Raw genomic sequence first — 20525 nt, 5'->3', positions numbered from 1 at the left:
TATTCTTTCTTTTTTGTTGTTGTTGTTAATTTTAGGGGGAGGGTAAATCTAGATTTCATCTTATCACTCCATCATGGCCAGAGGCAGATGTCCCTACTGTTTGTATTTTAAAACTCAATGTGATCAGCTGGTTATCTTTTTGTTATTATTAAGAATAGCTTGTATTCTCCACACATGGAATAGCTGTGTGGAAGCTGGTTTGAATTTAGGGTTTTGCAGTGAATATTGAGGATTGGGAGATGACAAAGGATTCGACAGTGATTGACTATTATCTGTGTCAAGCAGGGTCTCAACATTGGCCATACATTTGAATCACCTGGGATTAAACACTGATGACTCAACCCCACCCCAGAAATTCGGGTTTAATTTGTCTAGTGTCCAGCCTGGACATCAGGATTTTTGGAAGTCCCCAGGTGATTCAACATAGCCACTATGGAGGTGGATAGCTCCTGTGCCTCTAAGTGTCAACAGCCATCTGCAACCCACTTCTGTGTTTCCTCTCCACCCCTCCAGCAAAGTCCAGGTTCTATACGGGGGGACGGACCTCTTTGATTATGAGGTGCGCAGGACCTTCAACAATGACATGCTCCTGGCCTTCATCAGCAGCAGCTGCATCGCAGCCCTCGTCTACATTCTCACCTCCTGCTCTGGTAGGCCTCCTCAGAAGGCCCAGCAAGAGCCAGCTCCCCCCACCCTTCCCCGTGTGCTCCTGTCCCACCAAAGCCTGCCTTCTCCAGAATGCCACGTCTTGAATCCACTGTGTCAGAGCTGGTGGAGCGGGGTGCTCAGAGATCACCTTCCAACCCCAGGCAGGTGGACTGTAGTCCAGACTCAGCTCGGGCCATACCTGAGGGCCCCTGCTCCCAGGACCCTGCATGCTTAACCTTGTACCCTTTGACCATTGTTTCCTTGCTAAAAAAATTTGTTTTGGGGGTCTGGAATATTGGGCCCTCCTTTATGGATTATTCCATTGCATGTTTTATAGTCTCAGGTCAGCTGCCCTTTTGTCCCTTAGTTCACCTTAACACTACCTTCCCACATATCCTGGCTGCTTCTTACTGTGTATACAGTAGGTACTCTCTATTGCCCAAGCAAATGGCAGGTTCATCATACCTTCACAAATGGAAAAGATATCCTTTCATTCATATAACAAATACAAATTCAGCACTGACTATGTGTCGGGTGCCCTGAGGCACCAGAGATCCAGTAATGAACATCACAGACACATTTACTAGCCCCATGGAACCTCTAGTCTGTTGGGGTGACAGATGTGAAATATATAATAATTCCCTACCAGCAACTGAGGTCAGTTCTACGAAGGTGAGGGCCTGTGAACCACCCACTCAGATGGCTCCCTCTGCCACTCTGGCCTCCTGCCTGGACCCTTCTCTCTGGGCATGAGAACTGTTCAGGGCATACCCGGGCAGTGGAGGGCACTCTGTGGGGACACAGGGTATGAGGCAGGACCCAGTTGTGTGCCCAAAGGGTGTGTGGTCTGTTTGACCCTCCCACTCTAACCCATGTACCTCTCGCCCTGCCCAGTGTTCCTGTCTTTTTTCGGGATTGCCAGCATTGGCCTCAGCTGCCTGGTGGCACTCTTCCTGTACCATGTGGTGTTCGGCATCCAGTACCTGGGCATCCTCAATGGGGTGGCTGCCTTCGTGATAGTGGGCATCGGTGAGTTGCCTCTGTGGCATGGCAGGAAGGGTGGAAAGGAGGTGAAGATTTGGAATAAGGGCCCTCATTCGGGGGAAGCATGGAGGGTGGGACTTGGATTCTGGGGCGGGGGGGTTGCCAAGTCAGATGGGTCTTTCCAAACTCCAGGCTGAGAAGTAGGACTGTCTGGGAGCCTGACCTCTTGGGGGGCCACTCAGGGTTGCTGCAGGCCCAGCGTGGGTCTGATTCTGGAGAGAGCAACGTGATCCTGAGCCTGCCCCTGCTGGCCTGGGGCTCCCGCCCATAGGTGTGGACGATGTCTTTGTGTTCGTCAACACCTACCGCCAGGCCAGCCACCTGGAGGACCCACAGCTGCGGATGATCCACACCATCCAGACGGCCGGCAAGGCCACGTTCTTCACTTCCCTGACCACAGCTGCTGCCTACGCAGCTAATGTTTTTTCCCAGGTGAGAGATGGCCTTTGTCCCGGGCTCAGCCTCCCCCTTATGCCCATAGACCCTGGGCTCGCTCCTCCCACTCACCCCTTCTCTTGCAGCCACACAGCCTTGGCCTCGAGGCTCCTGCCATGTCCCTAGACTCCGTTCCTGCTCCTGGATGATTGCCAGAAATTAACAAATGGAGAAATTACAAAAATACAAATCGTATTTATTATTAATGCTCATTAATAGTAATCCAACCTCTGCCCTGAAGGGTATGTGACAATTTGCAAAGCTCCTCCACGTTTAGTTTTTAAGACATATGAGAAAGGTACAATTACATCCCTTTTTTCCTAATACTGAAACTGAGGCCCAGAGAGGTAACGTGATTTCCTCAAGGTCATATAGCTGGTGAGTGGTGAGCCTGACCGAGTCCACAGACCCGCAGTCCAGAGCTCTTCCCACCCAGCAGCTTTACCCTGCATTGTCCTCCTTCTCATCAGTGTCCCTCTCATTGGCCCCATGCTCCTTCAGGCCCCTGAGTTGGGCTCAGGAGAAGGATCTGAGTTACTGAATTTGGGCCAGGTCCTTGGTGCTGACAGAACCCGAAAAGCAGTGAGCCCACCCGAGCCTTCAAAACATTTAAGGACCTAGGCCAAGTATCCCATCTAGAAACCACTAGATGCTTTGGGAGTGTCCAGGTTTCGCTAGAGAACTGTGTCCCGAAAACAGGCAGAGCTGGGTTCTAGGTTCCTTTGGTGACTGGCTGTGTGACCTTAGGACCTCCAGGCCTCACTCACCTCCTCCGTGGATTATTCAGGGACTGAAACAGGCTGGTTGTCCAAGTTTTTCACAAGCAGCAAAGGCTTGCACGCTGCTGGTTAGTTTCTCTCTGACCGCCACATCCCTGTGTGTGTCCCTGGGACACCCCATTGCTCCGCAGCCCCGGGAGCACCTGTGAGCACTCTCTCCCTTTCCCTCACTCACTTGTGGCCTGCTCTAACAGGCTGTCTTCCTCTGAGCCCCAGTCACTCGGGTAACGTCCGTTAGCGAGCGCTTACTCCGTGCCAGATATCACTGTGGGCAGCAAGGCGCAGTGTGGACCTGAGCTTCCCCCAGTCCCTTGCCTTCTGAGGTCCTCCTGGCAGCCTCGGCCTCCTCATTCCCCCCGCCCTGCATTCTGGGAGTGGTCTGGGGTCCATAGTGCCTTTGGCTGCAGGGATGCAGGCTCCCTGGATGCCAGACCCGAGCAGCCTCACAGCCCACCTGTACCTCTCCATTGCCAGATCCCAGCCGTCCATGACTTTGGCCTGTTCATGTCTCTCATCGTGTCCTGCTGCTGGTTGGCTGTGCTGTTCACCATGCCGGCTGCCCTGGGCATCTGGAGCCTTTACATGGCACCGCTAGAGAGCGCCTGCCAGACCAGGTGAGTGGCCATAGAGCTGGAGGGACCGTGCCCTCCTCCCACTGAATGTCCATAACAGGTCCTCCAGGAACGCCTGCCACTCCCCCCTTCTACAAGCTTTCTGATCCTTTATGGAGCAACTTCTGTGTGCCCAGTTCTCTGCTGGGCACTCCTGCAGGCACGAGGAGGGAGAAGAGGATCCTGCCAGGTAGTTTCCATTTGGGAACACCTTCTCCATGCCAGGAAGTGGGCCAAGTGCTTTTATATAAGACCTTATTCCCCCCAGGACCCTTGGAGCTAGGTTCCCTTGTTTCTCCCTGTTTACCGATGAGAAAGCAAGGGCTGGGGGAGGGTGGGCGACATTCTCAAGGTTGCCCCTTCAGTAGGCAGCAGAGGCAAGATTTCAACCCAGTGGGTCTGAATGGCCCCCATGCCAGCCTCCATGTTAAATGCTTCTCGCATTCTCGCCTTGGAGTAAAATTTAGACATAGTGCACTGTGTGCAAAGTGGGATGGGTCAGCCCCCAGTTGCTGCCAGAAGGTGCAGCGCGGGGGTCTTGCAGGCTGAGTGATCTGGGAAGGTAAGAGAGGAAAGGAGGGAGGGCGGGAGGCCCCAGGGAGTCGGGCCCGGGTGGCTGGCTGGGCTTGGGTACTAGGGAGGACAGGCGCTCTGGGATTGGGGCAGGCAGCACCAGGGCAGGAGACCCTCTCCCTGGATCATGGCTGCCGTCACCCTTTGTCTCCCTAGAGGAAGTGTGGTGGCACCGGAGCTCTGGGTGGAGGGTGTGGGAGAGGGACCCAGAAAGAGATCAGGCAATGGGCTCCTGGGAGTCCGTGCTGAATGTCCCCCAGGAGACGTCCACAGCAGCCTGTTGGGGCTCAGGATGGTAGCTGGGGCCTTGCCCACCTGAGTCCTCGGGGCTCAACCAGCCCCCCCCCCACTGTCTCCGCAGCTGCCACCAGAAGTGTGGCCGCAAGAGCTCCCTGCACTTTCCTGGGGACGTTTTCGCCGCCCCGCAGCGGGCTGGGGACAGCCCTGCCCAGGGACCCATGCCCTACCTGGACGATGACATTCCCTTGCTGAATGTTGAAGAAGAGCCAGGTGAGTGTGGCCTCAACCTGCCCTGCTGACCCCGGCAGGAGCTGAGCCTGCCTCTGTCAGGGAGGTCACTTTTGCCGAGACGGTGTGAGGACAGGCTGGTGCTCACGGTTTCGGGCATCCTCATCAAGCATTTAGGCTTCCCTAGAGAGGATGGGGACCAGGGTGGCCTTTGACCTCTGAGGGGCTGCTGCTCTGTCCTGGCAGTGTCATTGGAGCTAGGAGATGTGGCCCTGGTGTCTGTGCCCCCCGAGAGCCTCCAGCCAGCCCCCGACCAGGGCAGCCGTGGCCAGCTTATTGCCCAGCTACAGGAGCTGCTGCACCACTGGGCGCTGTGGTCCGCTGTGAAGAGCCGCTGGGTGATCGTGGGTAAGTGGGGTCTCTGCCCTCCTTCCCCTCAGACAGGCAGCTTTTCCCCAGTGCCTAAGGCATGGGGGACAGACTCCCCCAAAAGACGCATTGGTGGTGGGAGTCCAGCACCCCTCCTGCAAATGACCCTGGGTTGGCGTCTCGCATCTCCCCTTCCCGTGTGGAATGGAGCTGGTCCCCCATAATTGTTGCTGATGGAGCATCCGCTGTGTGCCAGTCATCACACCGGGCTGTGAAGCAGATTCTTGGGCTCTGGAGTCAGACCAGCTTGGCCAGGTTGGAATCCTAATTCTACCATATACTGGCTGGGTAACCTGGAGTATGTCAGTCAGTCTGAGCCTCAGTTTCCTCACCTGTTCCTGAGGATAAGAATAGTATCTATCTACTAGGGCAGACGGAGGGCAAACCACGGTCCAAGGAAAGAACTCGGCCCAGGGTGTGGCACGCAATAAGTGCCCAATAAAGGCTCAGTGCTGTTATTATTCTAATCACGAGGTGCCTCGTTAGCGCAGTAGGTAGCGCATCAGTCTCATATTATTCTAATCACGGACTGTATTTAGGGCTGTGTATAATTAAGCAGACGTGTGGGCTCTTTAGAAACTGTTAGGTACTCTCTTGCCCAAGAGTGCAACCTTGCAGCTTCTCATCTGCCTCCCCAAGTGACACAAATAACATCCAGCCCCGAACCCCAGAGGACCAGTCCCTGACCAGCTTCACCCACAAGCTGCCGTGCCACACCTCTGCTAGCTCCCTGGGGACCCTGCCCCCCCCACACTGCTCCCCCATAAAGGGAGCAGCTCTTCCCCAGGGCTGTGAAGGCCCCTCCCTAGCCTCCCGGGCCCGCCTAGCGTGCCTCCTCTCCTGGCAGGGCTCTTCATCTCTGTCCTCATCCTGTCCCTGGTCTTCGTCAGCCGGCTCCGCCCCGCCAGCCGGGCCCCCCTGCTCTTCCGGCCCGACACCAACATCCAGGTGCTACTGGACCTCAAGTACAACCTGAGTGCCGAGGGCATATCCTGTATCACCTGCTCAGGTGAGAGTTCAGTGGGGTTTTCCCCCCGGCTCCCTGCTCTCTTTGGAGTTCAGGTCTCAAAGACTGTCAGCCTGTGAGATGCAAGGTCCAGGCTCCTATCACTGCGCGACCTCAGCAAATCATTTCACGTCTGAGCCTCAGTGTTTCCCCATTTCTTGAAACAGGTATTTACCGAGTGCTGGGGAAACTGTCGTGGGCCAGACAGGCTTCCTGAGCTCTGGGAGTCCATTTGCCTGCTAGGGGCCGGCATTGGAATAGTAGGTAGCTGTGATGGAGGGAGAACGGGGAGCCTGGCGAGCTCAGCATCACAGAGGGCTTCCTGGAGGAGGCAGTGTCTAAGCCGAGGCTCGAAGAAAGGGAAAGACTTAGCCAGGCTGAGAGAGAAGAGAAGAGGTCTTGGCAGAGGGAAGCCCCAGCGATGGGCAAGGCCGAGGCCAAGTGTGAGAGAGTCAGTCACACGAGCTAAGGCAAGGCAGGTGGGCCGGGCCAGGGACTGGAGGGCTGGAAGGTCTTGGCAGAGGGAAGCCCCAGCGATGGGCAAGGCCGAGGCCAAGTGTGAGAGAGTCAGTCACACGAGCTAAGGCAAGGCAGGTGGGCCGGGCCAGGGACTGGAGGGCTGGAGTCTGCATCTGATTCTAACAGTCAGGCGAGCTCCTGGAGGATTTTAGGCAGAGAAGAGCCATGATTCAGTGTCCTGGGCACCGTGTGGATGTGGATGGGAGGGTGAGGGTGGGAGCTGGCTGGGAGACCAGGCAGGAGGCTGGTGCCCTCATCTGACCCCGAGACAGCGGGCCTGGGGCCAGCGTGCTCACGGTGGCCGTGGAGTCAAGAGGTTTCGAGGAGGTGAAATCCATCGAAACAGTGATGAGGTGTGGGCGTCAGGAATGAGCAAGGAGGTGAGTTGAAGATGTCGCCTTGCTTTAGAGGTTCTCTGATCCAGGCCCTCATTTCACAGGGGGGAGCCGGAGGTTGGGGTTGGGGCCAGGGGAGGCTGGCGCAAGGTCATACAGCTTTGCCAGGTCCGTTAGAATCAAACGAGAGGATGCTGGGCTTGTCCTTCCAGCTCCTAGGAGAAGATGTGTCGACTGCTGTAATTGCCTTCATTTAATTAGGGCGGTGTTCGCATTAACCTGGCCTTCCCCTCGGTAATGGCATTAGCCAAATGCGCGCTAATCGACTGCAGCTCAGAGAGGTGCCTGAAGAGCGCCTCCGAAATTGGAGCCGGCCCCGGCCGCATCCCCAACTCTTCTCCCGCCCGTGCGTACGCATCGGACTTCATGACCGCTGCTGCTTGGAGGCCACCTGCTGTCCCTCGGGGCTCAGAGTCAAAAAGCCAGTCCCTGTTTCCTAGCTAGGTGAAACCCAGGATGGTGCTGAAGCTCCTAAAATTGTCCAGAGAAGGGCCAGGACGCTGGCCCAAGTCCAGCCCCCAGGCACTTGGCCCTCTTGGCTCCCCGAACCGCCCTTTGGGAGGCCTGTTGGGTTTGTGGCAGAAAGGGCTTTCAGGGCCACCAAGACAGGATCCAAAAGAGGCTCTTCCTGTCACTTCCTCCGCAGGTCACAGAACCTCCCCGAACCTCTCTGCTTTCTCCTCTGTCATATGGGGTTAATGATAGTGACCTCCGAGAATTACTGTGAAGATTGCATCTTTGAGGGTGTAAAATTCTTCTTATGAAACAACAACAAAGGAAACCAGAAAATTCATCCCCAGTTGTTGAGGCCAAACAGGACAGTCCTGTCACCTCAGCTGGTGGATGGCGTCCCATTTCTACTTGTTCCTGCTTGTGGAGCATTTATCAGCTACATGCGTGAGAGGCAGTGTCCTGTTTGGTCCTGCCGCCCACCCTCTGGAGGTTCAGCATCACCCATTTGACAGAGGAGGGGCGTGAGGCGCGGCGAGGGTGAGGAGGGAAAGTGTCAGTGTCTTTCTCCGATGGAGCAGACAGGTGCCTTCCTTTTGCCTTAAGATTCCTGCAAATTCAATATTTGGCATTTTTTGTTCAGTTTAATCCAGTTTCTTTCAGATCCCTGTCATCTGTCCCCCAAGCCCCGAGGCCCATGTCCCTAGGGTGGCCAGCTCTCTCAGTCTCTGCCTTCCCCTGCCGGGCTCAGCCAGGGAGGCCCGGCTGTCCCTAACGAGCTGCGGGGGTAGGTCTGTTCCAGGAGAAGCCCCACAGCCTGCAGAACAACATCCGGACGTCTCTGGAGAAGAAGAAGCGGGGCTCGGGGGTTTCCTGGGCCGGCCGGCCTGAGGCCACCCCACAGGGTTAGTGGGGAGTGTGGTCTGGCTGGTGGGGGAGGGGGGTGGCTTTGGGAGATCCTGCCTTAGTACTAGGGTGTTCCTGATGAGAACAAGGGTCTGTGCTTTGGGGACACTGAGGTAGGGTTGGGTTGGGAGGTGAACTCGGGCCCTTGCCCCCTATCCTACTAGCTCTCCTCAGTCGGAACAGTGGTATCCCCTCCTGACACCACCCCAGCCAGGCCTTTGGCTTCCCATGGACCTGCTGCGTGTGCCAGATCCTTCCTCAGTGTCTAGGGACGGGCAGGAGTGTCCTGAGCCTCAAAGAGTGACTTATCCCTGCCCAGATCCCCATCAGAGCTGGGACACTGGGCCCGTGTGAGAATTAGCTCCCCCATGGGGCACTTCTGTGTGTCCTTGTCACCCCATGGCTGTCGTCACCCATCTGCACTGCCTGTCATTGTCATTCGCAGCTCTGGCCCTGCCCTTCACCACCCCCCCCCCCAATCACAGGCAGCAGGGCAGCTACCCTAGCCCAGACGGCACATCTTCCCACGACTTGTAACGTCGTTGCCAATGTGGCCACCTACTGTGCCACCCCATCCCCGTGACCATGACCACCTCCCACTTCCTCTGTGCCCGCCACCCCATCCCCACGTCCACCACCAGCATCCCCCATCATGGCCATGGGTTGGGTCCAGTAGAGAGGACCAGAGCCCGCATTTAGAGAGGAGCCCAAGTCAGGGCTTAGCTCCTCGGGCCACAGAACAGAGAGTGGGCTGCTCCAAGTCCAGGGAAGCCAGGCAAGGTGACTGTCTGCCCCTTCTCCACCCTTCATTTGTCTCCCAGACTCCCCAGGCACCGTGTATGTCTCCAAGGTGAAGAGTAAAGGCCACCCGGCTGTGTACAGGTTCTCGCTCAACGCCAGCCTACCGGCCCCTTGGCAGATCGTGTCCCCTGGGGACGGGGAGGTGCCCTCCTTCCAGGTAAGCCTGGGCTGCAGTGACGTGGACTGCCAGTATGGGGGAGGGGCCCTCAGAACCACACTGGTGGACCCTGGCCACATCGGGAGGGCGAGGCAGGGTCTGTGAGGCAGACGAGGACCCTCTCCCAGCCAGGTCGGTGGTACCTACAGAGTAGTGACGGCACGGGCTTCTAGGTCAGGCAGACCTGGGTTCGAGTCCTGGCGCTGCCATTTATAATCTGTGTGTCTTGGGGCAGATTGCTTAATCTCTCTGAGCCTCAGTCTCCTCATCTGTGAAATGGGGTGTGTAAATGACAGCCAGGGTTGGAGGTACATGAGGTAAGGGTAGGTAGTGCTTAAGGCACAGGAAGTGCTTGGTAGCTGGTAGCTAGGTGACTATTCTTGGCAGCTGCTCCGGCACCCCAGAACAGGGCCTCTAAGGGCCACCCCAGTCCTCCAGTTTCTCCCTCTCAGGAATCATCTGTGTTTCTTGGACAAGTTACGCCCTGGGTCAACTCATTTGTTCAGGGTTTCTGTTTCCATCTGAATGGTGCGGTGTCTGCGGCATTTCCTGACTCTGAGACTTTGCATTGCTGTTCCCGCTGCCTCGAAAGCTTTCCTTCCAGCGGAACGCATGGCAGGCCCCTCGTTGAGGCCTCCGCATAAATGTCACCCCCTCATACAGCCCTGCACTGACCCACTTCTTGGTATGCCCTCCTCCTCCCCTGCCCATGTATCCCCGGTCTTAGCATCCGAGCACATTCATAGCCCCCAGTAGAACCTAAAGCTGTCGTGCCTGGGGGCTCCCTGGAGGCAGGGGCCAAGCCCATCTTTCTCGCTGCTGACGCTCACTGCCCACCTCAGGCCCCGGGCAGAGTAGGTGCCCCGCTGTGGGGAGGACCGAGGCTCAGACAGGGAGAGAAGGACGTGCTCCATCTTCACACTCGAACCCAGGCCTCCTGAGCCTCTGCCCAGGGCTCTGCCCTGGCCCTCTGCGGGTACTGGGACAGGGTCGGGGAGCTGCCCAGGAGGGAGGGAGGGGCCAGAGCCTGAGGCTGGGCCCAGGCCGAGGCAACCCCCCGGAGTCACCTGTCTTGTCTCTGTCGATCCACTGCTTAGGTGTATAGAGCGCCTTTGGGTAACTTCACCAAGAAGCTCACCGCTTGTATGTCTACAGTAGGGCTGCTCCAGCCGGCGAGCCCCTCCCGCAAGTGGATGGTGACGACCTTGGCCTGCGACACCAAGCGGGGCTGGAAGTTTGACTTCAGCTTCTACGCGGCCGCCAAGGAACAGCAGCACACGCGGTAACAGCCTCGTGGATAAGCCCCTTTTCGCCAGCAGGACCACCCCCTCCACCGAGAGATGTCAGCAGGCACCTTTAGGTGCCTTTAGGCACCTGTCCACGTGCACACGTGTGTTCAACTAGTTCCCAGCCCAGGGCTGGGGAGCGGGGGACGCCGGCGCAGAGGATGGGCCGGGGACCCGCTCCCCTGTCTGCCCCCTGCCCCGCGCTGGCTCCGCCCCTCCCTGCAGTAGCAGGCACGTCTCAGGCCTTTTGCACTTGGGGCTCCCTCTGCCTCAAATGTTCTTTCCTAGCTCCTCAGGTGTGATGACTTTTCTCCGGGATTCAGGTGTCCACTCCAGGGTCCCCTCTTGGGAGAGGCTGTCCCTGACGGGAACTCCCTCCCCGACCAGAAGAACCAAGCGTTTCCCCCTGCTCCCTATCCAGCCCCCATCACCACCTGGAATCACTCTGACCTGTTTATAACCTGTCTCCTCGGGAGCATCCTTGACCGTTTCTGTCGCTGTGTCGCCAGCGTCGGGCCTGGCACCCGGGGGGTTCTCGGTGAACACTGGCCAAATGAGTGGATGTGGGCGCTTTTTACCTCCTCTCCAAGGCACTGTTCACTCTCTACATATAATTAATTCAGTAAATATTTAATAAATGCCACCCCCCACACCACTCCTTCCCCCTACCCCCGTTCCGCCAGACCGTAAGGAGACAAGAGAAGAGACTGTCTGTTATATTTACTTTCTGTATACTTGGGCCCTGCCTAGTGCCTGGCACGTGAAGGTGCCCCAGAGTGCTTAATGGGTGACAGCATTCCGTTCCTGGGGAGGCGGGGGGCTCCGAGTGGCTGGGGGCACCTGTATTCAGACCAGGGCCCCACATTCATGTGTCCACTGAGACTGTATTTCATTGCTCACTGAACAAACGTGGGGCACCGAGTGTGTGCCGGCACCCTGCTGGTGCTGGGGCGTCAGTGGTGAACAGGACAGATGTGGCTCCTGCCCTTAGGCTGGCGAGCGGGAGATAACAGCTAACAAGTCAACCAGTGTCGTTGCTAATGCTGGCATGTGCTCTGCTCTGGAAGGGGGAGCAGTGCTGGGCCTGGACAGCGATAGTGCGGACCCTGCCCTGGGGACACATGGGGCTCTGGTCTCTGACCGAGCCTGACCTTCTGGCTCTGGGCACCCACAGAGGCTGGAAGCCCCTTGGGGCAGAGGGCAGTGGCATGGAGGTGGGGGAAGGTGACCAAGACGGGCTCACTGGGCCCTTCTAGTCCAGGGTACCTGGGCTCAGGGGGTAGGGGTCCCTCTGCCCATCCTCCCCTGAGCCCAGGACTGGGCTTGCTTTGCATATATACAATAGCAAATGGGATCAGGCTGCCTGGAGGAGCTTAGAACTTTCTAGAAAGAACCTTGAGCTATGTCAGGTCCAGTGGTAAACAAGCTAACCATGGAACACTTGCTTCACGCAAAATCTTGAGGCTCAGTAACTGTTCCCATTAAAGCAGGGATGCTCCGGAGCAGGGAACTGCCAGGCTGGCCCGGGGCCCCTCTGCGAACTCTTGCACCCCCTGGAGGATGGTTTGGAAACTCCTGGTCTCCACTCTCCTTGCCAGGGGTGGGGAGACCCACACAGAGCAGGAGGCTGCTGAGCAGGAGCCCCTGGCAGGGGCGGGACCAGGAGTGACCTCCACATCCCAGCCCCCAACCTGAGACTACATCCTCATGCTGGGGGGGGGGGACCCGAATCCGTCCCCACATTCTTCCTGTCCTTGTGCATAGTCACACACGGCTTGCTGGCCTCACCTCCCAGGCACCTCCTGGCCTTCCCCGCCTCAGCCAGGCTCCTTTGCCTCCGCAGGAAAGTGTACTTTGCTCAGTCCCACAAGCCTCCTTTCCACGGGCGCGTGTGTGTGGCGCCTCCTGGCTGCCTGCTCAGCTCCAGCCCCGATGGCCCGACCAAAGGCTTCTTCTACGTGCCCAGTGAGAAAGGTACATGTGGGGAGGCTTGTGGGGCCTTGGGAGGCTGGGCCCCGCCTTCGCATACAGATGTGACTCCCTCTGCAGTGCCCAAGGCCCGCCTCTCAGCCACCTTCGGCTTCAACCCCTGCGTGAACACGGGCTGCGGGAAGCCAGCTGTGCGGCCGCTGGTGGACACAGGGGCCATGGTCTTCGTGGTCTTTGGCATTATTGGCATCAACCGCACACGGCAGGTGGACAACCACGTCATCGGAGACCCGGTACATGGGCCTACTTTGGGCAGACGTCAAGGGGCCAGACCGCACCAGATGTGCAAACAAACGCCAGCCCGGGTGGCCACTGGCCCAGCTCCCCACACATCCTCTTGCTCCTCTGACCGCTCCTGAGGCCCTGACAGGACCACCACAGGCCCTCAGGGGTGGTTTCTCTTGAGGAGTGAACAGGGCGGGGCTCTCAGAATCACCCAGGAATCTGGGTACATTGTGGGCCTGGGCTGGTTGCCCTTCACCGTGAGGGGTTAGAACGGAGCTAAGGGAGATGCAGGTGTGTAAACTGCCCCCCACCTCCCTGCAGGAGGCCGCTCCCTGTACCCACAGCCCCTGCTCTGTGCCTGACTGCAGGGCCCTCCCCTCTGTGTAGGCTCCTCCCCCTGTAGATGTCTGTGCCCTGCGCTGGGCTCTTGGGCTTTGGAAGGGAGAGAAACTGCTGGAGCCGTGGGGTCTGTGTGACATGGATGGGTGCTGAGTGTGTGTGGGAAGGACCGTGTGTGTGACAAGGTCAGAGCTCCTGCTTTGAGAAGTCAGTCTGGCTGGGTAGACAGGATTTCAGACCCGAAGTAGTTCGGGAGCCAGGATAGTCCGGATCCGTGTGCTCTGTCCCGACCGCGAGTCCCCCAGGTGTTCAGAGGAGGGTGGGAGGCGGGGAGGACACAAAGCAGTTGAGGGAGGACGGAGATTTGGCTGTGCGGAGCAGCGAGAGACAGGAGGAAGCCCAGGGTAAGAGCTTGTGAGTCAAAGCAGGGCTGAGCCTAGGGGTCTGTGCTGGGAGCAGAAGGTGCTGGTCGGAGCAGGACAGAGCGGTCTCGGGCAGGGGGCTCAGGCAACCATGCAGAGACTCCAGTCTGATGTCTGTGATGGTGGCCGGTGGCTGGGGAGGTTCTTCCCCTGGGGGTGGGGCTCAGGACCGAGTTCCCAACTCATTGAGCGGCCCGTGCCCACTTGTGTCTCCTTGGGAAAGGGCAGTGTCGTCTATGACAGCAGCTTTGATCTCTTCAAAGAAATTGGGCACCTGTGTCGCCTCTGCAAGGCCATCGCGGGGAACTCGGAGCTGGTGAAGCCAGGCGGGGCCCAGTGTCTGCCCTCAGGTGTGTGGGAGAGCCATTTGCCAGAGGGAGGACACACCGGGGAGGCCGTGCTGCCACTCCCAGGGTGGACCGCCACGAGGACCTCCGTGCCTGGCAGGAGTCCGGCAGACACACAACCTTGCTTGAGTTTGTGTCCCTACTGGGGCGAGGGGCAGGGGGTGAGACTTCTAGAGCCACATCGTGCCCCGACACGGATTGGTGTGGAGGTACATGAGTGTGCAGGATGTGTGCCGTGTGTGGGGGCACACCTGCCAGAGTGGCTTTTCCCAACCAGGGCTGGAGTGGACGCCACTAACCCGGGCGAGGTCATGCCAGGGCTCTGCTGAAGGAGACCCGAGGTTCCTTTTCCATCCCAAATGACTGTTGTAGGTCACCTAACCGCCCACTGCCCCTGGTGACCGACACGTGTTAAGGCCAGGGGGTTGGGGGGAGGGCAGGGCCCCTCCTACGTGCCCTCCCAGCAGGTGCACACATGCCCCGGGTGGGACGGGGTGGGGAGGGGAAGGGACGTGCTCCCAGGGTCCCCAGCCCCACCGCCTCTCCCCCCCTTCCTCCCTACAGGCTACAGCACCTCGGCCTTCCTGCAGATGCTGCATCCTGAGTGCAAGGAGCTACCCGAGCCCAACCTGCTCCCGGGGCAGCTGTCTCACGGGGCGGTGGGCGTCAAGGAGGGCCGGGTGCAGTGGATCTCCATGGCCTTCGAGTCGGTGAGCTCCCCGTGGCCTCGCCAGGCCCAGGGCTCTTCTCTCAGCGCCCGGCCCAGATCTGAGAGGCAGCTCTATGGAGGGCGGATACTGCAGCCCAGAGAGCTGAAGTGACTCCCCTTGGCTCCCACGGTTATGGGTGTCAACATCAAGTGTGAAGCCAGCCGTCTGACCACAGGGCACTGCCCTTCCTACCATGCAGACTGCTCCCCCCATGCCAGGGCCTGTGTTGCTTTGTCGCCTCTGGGGAGGAGAGCCCTGGCGAAAGTTCAGAACGCTCCCCTCTGCTGCTCTGGGACGCTGGGCGCTAGGCCACAGTCCTGGGTGCTGGGCCGCCTCCAAGAAGCTTGGAAGCCAGGGGACCCGCCATCCGCACCCCTCACTGCCTCCTCCCTCATACTGACACTGCCTGGACTCGGCCCAAGGAGGGAGGCCCACATGCGCACGCGCGCGCACATGCACACACACACACACACACACACAAGCACGCCTGACCTGGGCCTCTGCGGGCCCCATGGCCATGGTGCTTGGCTCCAGAGGCTTGCCGAGCCTGCCGCTACTGCCCGTGTGCTGAGACCCGGGGTCCAGTCCCAACCCTGATGCTGGAGCACTCTGTGTCTTCTTGTGCCAATCACGGCTCCCCACCGGCCTCCAAGGCCTCCTCTGAAGCTCAGGGTGGGATGTCCCTCCCCGCTGTCTGGCAGGCCCGGGAAGCAGCAGGGCCGTCACCTAGAGATGCGGGGAATGAAAACCAGGCCTCGTGCTCTGGCCTGGGGCCCTGCTTTCCTTGCCGCCATCTGCCACTCGCTGCACCCAGCCCCAGAGCCCCTCCCAATCCTCCTCCACGGGAGCCCCAGGCTCATGTAGACACCACTTCAAAGCCCCAGGCAGTTTTAAAAATTGTGGTAAAATATGCATTGTAAAATTGACCATCTTAACCATTTTGGAAGAACGGTTCAGTAACGCTTAGGATATTTACACTGTGATGCAACGAGTTCCACCATCCGCCTCTGGAATTCTGTCCCGAGGGACACCAGCTCCCTCCCGCCCCTCCCCCAGCCCTTGCACCCATTGTTCTAAGAAGTGTCTCTGGGAACCTGGCTTTTCTGCGCCCCCGAGGTAACCGGAATGGACAGCACTGATCTTTCTGTGTCTGGCTTATCTCATTCAGCGTAACGGTCCCCAAGTTCACCCACGTCTGACCTATGTCAGAATCCTCTGCCTTTCAGAGGCTGAGGCCCTAGACAGTTTGAGAGAGGACAGAACTCCTCTTGGGCTTGGCCATACCACAGAGTGTCGCTTCCAAGCAGACCCCACCAACGCTCAGACACACACATGTGCACGGACACACTGTAACGTGGTGTGCTTGGGGAGATCAGAAGTGGGTGTGGGAGCAGGCGAAGGTCCAGGAGAAGGCTGAGTGCCTGTCCTCCCGCGGAACAGCTCTGCGGAGCTCGGGGCTAGAGACGGGCAGGATGCTGGGCCGTGACAACAGCTCTGATGGGGAAGCACCGAGGCCTGGCAGAGCCCAGCAGAGGCCTGTCTCAGGGCTTCCAAGAAGGCTTCCTGGAGGAGACAGAGCCCATGAGAGGCTTGAAGGATGTTGGGAGTTGGCTGTGCAGGCAGAAGGAACTGTGTGCACAAGCTGGGGCGTGAGAGCTTGGGGGCTCTGGGAGCTGCCACTGGTTCTGTTAGGAAGGGACGGGGACTTTGGTGGCATCAGAACTTGCTGCCCTTGTAAGGCTCACACATGCACCCAGAGACTGGTGCGAGATAATCCCGGACTGGGGCACTGTCCGTGTGCAGGTGCCCAAGGGCCGGCTGCACCTGCCACAGGGCGGACCAGCCATTACATGGGAAGTGTGAGTGTACACTGCCCCCTACCCATCTCACTGGCTCATGTGTCCCACAGACCACGTACAAGGGCAAGTCCTCCTTCCAGACGTACTCGGACTACCTGCGCTGGGAGAGCTTCCTGCAGCAGCAGCTACAGACCTTCCCCGAGGGCTCAGCCCTGCGCCGAGGATTCCAGACGTGTGAGCACTGGAAACAGATCTTCATGGAGATCATAGGCAAGCGGCAGCCCAGCCCCTCACCCCCTAACTGCCCAGGTCTGAAGCAGCGGCGGATGGTAGCAGGTTACCTGGGGCAGGGAGGGCCGGGTGTGGCCTGTCTGAATTGCGCACTTGTCATCTTCTCCAGCCTGGCCAAGAGCCCCAGGGCAACTGGAATGGCCCAGTGGCCAGGAGCCCCAATCAGAGGCTGGAGTGTGGGTCTCCTGCTCAGGGGCATCTAGCCGCATTCTTTTCTCCTAAATTTGGTCACCTGAACAGTGACAATGATCACCATTGTGGCGGCTCTCTGGTCCCTTCCCGGGACCACATCCTGTGCCAAGGGCCTGACCGTGTTCTTTAAACCCCAGAGGAGGCCTGTGGGGTGTACTTCTGTCGCTCGGTGTTACAGATGAGGCTCAGGGAGGTCCTGTGGCTTACCCAGAGTGACATGACCAGCTCTGATGGTGGCCATCTCTGGGATCCCAGCAACCTCTGAACCATGGAGGGGCAGTGGGGTTACTTATAGGTGCCCCCCATGAAGCCCAGCTGAGGACCCTCTTCTCTTGCCCTCCAGGGGTGCAGAGTGCCCTGTACGGCTTGGCCCTGTCCTTGCTCATCTGCGTGGCTGCAGTGGCCGTGTTCACCACCCACGTGCTCCTCCTTCTGCCCGTGCTCCTGAGCATCCTGGGTATGTGGGCCGGGGGGATGGGGGAAGCTAATAGGCAGGCATCAGGCTCTTGGGGCCAGGAGTGGGCAGGAGTCCCGAAGGTGGCCTCAGGCCAGCAGGTTCCTCTCCATCCTGAACTGTCACATGTCCTTAATTGAAGGTTTCCCAGCCACCCCTACATCCACTCCAGGCAGAAAGACCCCGTGCTATGGTCGCTCCCAGGACTGTCCCGGACCAGCCTGTGTGCTTCCGGAAGGGACCTGGATGTTGCCAGGCTGTAGCTCTTGGCCCAGTGACCTGTTGCTGCACCTGTCCCTCCCCCAGAACCCCCACTTCTCTCTGACCCTGGCCCTCCTGGTCCCTCCTGTCACCAGAGGTGGGGGCTCCACTCTAGGCTCTGCCGCCTCCCGCTGGGTCCAAGCCGCCTGCCCACCGTCCCCTGCCCCCTGCAGGCATCGTCTGCCTCGTGGTGACCATCATGTACTGGAGCGGCTGGGAGATGGGGGCCGTGGAAGCCATCTCCCTGTCCATCCTCGTCGGCTCGTCCGTGGACTACTGCGTCCATCTGGTGGAGGGCTACTTGCTGGCCGGAGAGAACTTGCCCCCCCACCAGGCTGAGGTGAGCGCCCTGCCGGCCTGACCCCAGGGCGTCCCCCGAGGCCAGCTGGACACCCCTGTGCCCAACTCCCAACCAGCCTGTTCCACTAATGAGCACAGGGCCTCCCTGCTTCCCTCAGTCCAAGTCTCCTTCTCCAGCCTGGGGAACGGGGTGGCCCGTTCTAGTCGTGACTCTGAAGCCACCCACCACCCCCCACACGTCTGTGGCTTAGTGAGAACGCGCTCATCTACTCAGCACCAGCTCCGGGTCTTTTCAAGGGCTTTGTTTTCTCCTAATTTGGAGTTGTGGTGGTGTGGAAATGTTCATAAATACATACATTAAGTCAGTTATGTTTTTAGCTGCTTTGGGTCCAAAGAAAGAAATCCGTTCCCCTCAGGGCCGTTTCTGAGGACCTACTACACACCCCAGCAGCAGCCCGGTCGTCCCAGCAACCGCTAAGCACCTGCCTGTACGCCCTCGTCAGGGAACCAGGTCATCTTCCCACCAAGCCCGGGGAGCAGGGGCCGTCCCTGGGCCCGTCTCTGGAAGCAGAGCTGGGGCCGTCCAGAAACAGGCTGGCCCCAAGCAGGGAGGGACCCCCGGGCGCGTCGGGTCCCTGGCCCCAGCCTTTGCCCTCTCTTTGCACCCAGGACGCCCACTCGCAGCGCCAGTGGCGGACCCTGGAGGCCGTGCGGCACGTGGGAGTAGCCATCGTGTCCAGCGCCCTGACCACGGTCATCGCCACGGTGCCCCTCTTCTTCTGCATCATCGCCCCATTTGCCAAGTTCGGCAAGATCGTCGCGCTCAACACGGGGGTGTCCATCCTCTACACGCTCACGGTCAGCACGGCCCTGCTCGGCATCATGGCACCCGGCTCCTTCACCCGGACCAGGACTTCCTTCCTCAAAGCCCTGGGCGCCGTGCTCCTGGCAGGGGCCCTGGGGCTGGCTGCCTGCCTCGTGCTCCTCCGGAGCGGCTATAAGATCCCCCTGCCCGCCGGGGCCTCCCTATAGCCCTGGCACTTGGGTCCTGACCAGCGCACCTTTTGTCTGGTGGGTGTGGAACAAGGTACTTGTTCTGACCCCAGAGGCACGTTATTTCCCGGCTCGGCTCTAACTAGTTCTGTTCCCAGGCCTGGGCCGGGAAAGGCACCCCATCGCTCAGTGTGGGAGTGGACACCTGCCCGCGTGGCCCGCACTGCCTTCATGACGGCACCCGGCCAGAGCTGGGTGGGAAGCCGGCCGCCACCCCCCTCGTGCTGGGCAGCCCGCAGCTGTGTCAGGTACCCCCTGACAGCCCAAGAGCCCAGCCCCCCTCCGTGCCGGCTCACCACAGGGACTTCCCCCTTGTACTGCCTCAGTGCTGACGACAGCTCTCCCACGGGGCTGTTACAGGGCCTCCATTCTACAGATGTGAACACTGAGGCTCCAGGAGACAAATTGATTGACATGTAGAAGGCTCGGTGGCAGAGCCCAACTGCCTCCTGAGCCCTGTGCCTTGGTCGGAGAATTTGCAGGAAGAGCACAGTGGGTTCGAGGGCAGGGGCCTTGCACCCCTCTCCCCCTTTTTCCCCTCCCCCCCAGCTTCGTGGAGGCCAATGCCGGGTGGTCCTGTGGTCCCTCCCAGGCCTTTTGGTCCTGGCCAGAGAGCACAAGAGACTGGCCTGGGTTCTGCATGTCCTACCCCTGGCCCGGCCTCAAGGGGCTCCTTCTCCCCAGGGGTGCTGTGGGGCCCCCAACACAGCCTTCCTCACTGATCCAAGCCCCCACCTCCCCGACTCGACTCTGGGGGTTGGAATTGGGGGAGGCAGTCCCTGGGTCGGGGGCTGGCTGTGCCTGCCACCAGCTCACAGCAGATGGTTCCTATTCAAGTGAAATGGCACTGCGGACGGCCGCCATTAACACGAGCATCGTAAACGTCACGGGCTGCGCATTCTTCCCGTTGTAGTAACGAGTGCTCACAGGCTGCGCGGCCAGAGCCCAGCACGGGGGTGGGGGGTGCCAGACTCCCCAGGGACCGAGGCCCCACAGTGCTCTGCAGGCCCAGGTTGAGGTCGGGGGCCTCAGTAGCACTGTGGGAATGGGGCTCCGTAGATGAACCTTCTTTTTTTTTTTTTTTTTAAGATTTCATTTATTTATTAGACAGAAATCACAGGCAGAGAGGGGGGCCAGGCTCCCTGCTGAGCAGAGAGCCCGATGCAGGGCTTGATCCCAGGATGCTGGGATCATGACCTGAGCCAAAGGCAGACGCTTAACCCACTGAGCCATTCAGGCGCCCCAGTGAACCTTCTTTTAAGGAGCTTGTCTGGCTTGTCAGTTGGGGCTCTTTTTTTTTAAGATTTTATTTATTTGAGAGAGAGAGGAGTGGGGGAAGGGGCAGCGGGAGAAGCAGGCTCCCCACTGTGCAGGGAGCCTGATGCGGACTCGATCCCGGGACCCCAGGATCATGACCTGAGCCAAAGGCAGACACTTAAATGACTGAGCCATCCAGGCACCCCAGCCGGGGCATTTCGGGGCACTTCTGGTGTACCAGGCACTGTCCTTCCTTGGGGCACATGTTGCCCCTTGAGTGTTAGGAAGCCGGACACAAACAGTTGGAACTGAGCCCTGAGTCCTGAGTGACCTTTGGGTTAGCTCATCTGGTCATCTGGAAATATTATCTGGGGGCTGG

The 20525-nt window shown here is 59.1% G+C and overlaps 1 protein-coding gene across 2 annotated transcripts in view; it reads left to right on the top strand.

The window, feature by feature from the left end:
* The window catches only part of DISP3 (dispatched RND transporter family member 3), a 48605-nt gene extending 28829 nt beyond the window's left edge, over window positions 1-19776 (top strand). The window contains exons 4-22 of one of the 2 annotated variants that reach the window (XM_032302936.1): window positions 514-650; window positions 1543-1677; window positions 1964-2124; window positions 3381-3520; window positions 4452-4600; window positions 4805-4966; window positions 5835-5996; window positions 8149-8262; window positions 9085-9221; window positions 10319-10503; window positions 12351-12481; window positions 12557-12729; window positions 13706-13832; window positions 14394-14539; window positions 16449-16608; window positions 17165-17278; window positions 17418-17633; window positions 17710-17876; window positions 18506-19776. In XM_032302936.1, coding sequence (XP_032158827.1) covers window positions 514-650; window positions 1543-1677; window positions 1964-2124; window positions 3381-3520; window positions 4452-4600; window positions 4805-4966; window positions 5835-5996; window positions 8149-8262; window positions 9085-9221; window positions 10319-10503; window positions 12351-12481; window positions 12557-12729; window positions 13706-13832; window positions 14394-14539; window positions 16449-16608; window positions 17165-17278; window positions 17418-17633; window positions 17710-17876; window positions 18506-18868 — 3079 coding nt within the window. In that variant the 3' untranslated portion in view covers window positions 18869-19776. The remainder of the gene's footprint in view (window positions 1-513; window positions 651-1542; window positions 1678-1963; window positions 2125-3380; window positions 3521-4451; window positions 4601-4804; window positions 4967-5834; window positions 5997-8148; window positions 8263-9084; window positions 9222-10318; window positions 10504-12350; window positions 12482-12556; window positions 12730-13705; window positions 13833-14393; window positions 14540-16448; window positions 16609-17164; window positions 17279-17417; window positions 17634-17709; window positions 17877-18505) is intronic. The other variant, XM_032302937.1, reaches the window with a different exon arrangement.
* Window positions 19777-20525: the final 749 nt, after the last annotated feature.

Source organism: Mustela erminea, chromosome 10 (genome assembly GCF_009829155.1).
Source record: "Mustela erminea isolate mMusErm1 chromosome 10, mMusErm1.Pri, whole genome shotgun sequence".
In the NCBI taxonomy this organism is placed as follows: Eukaryota; Metazoa; Chordata; class Mammalia; order Carnivora; family Mustelidae; genus Mustela; species Mustela erminea.
This window is presented reverse-complemented; position numbering and strand designations above follow the sequence as displayed.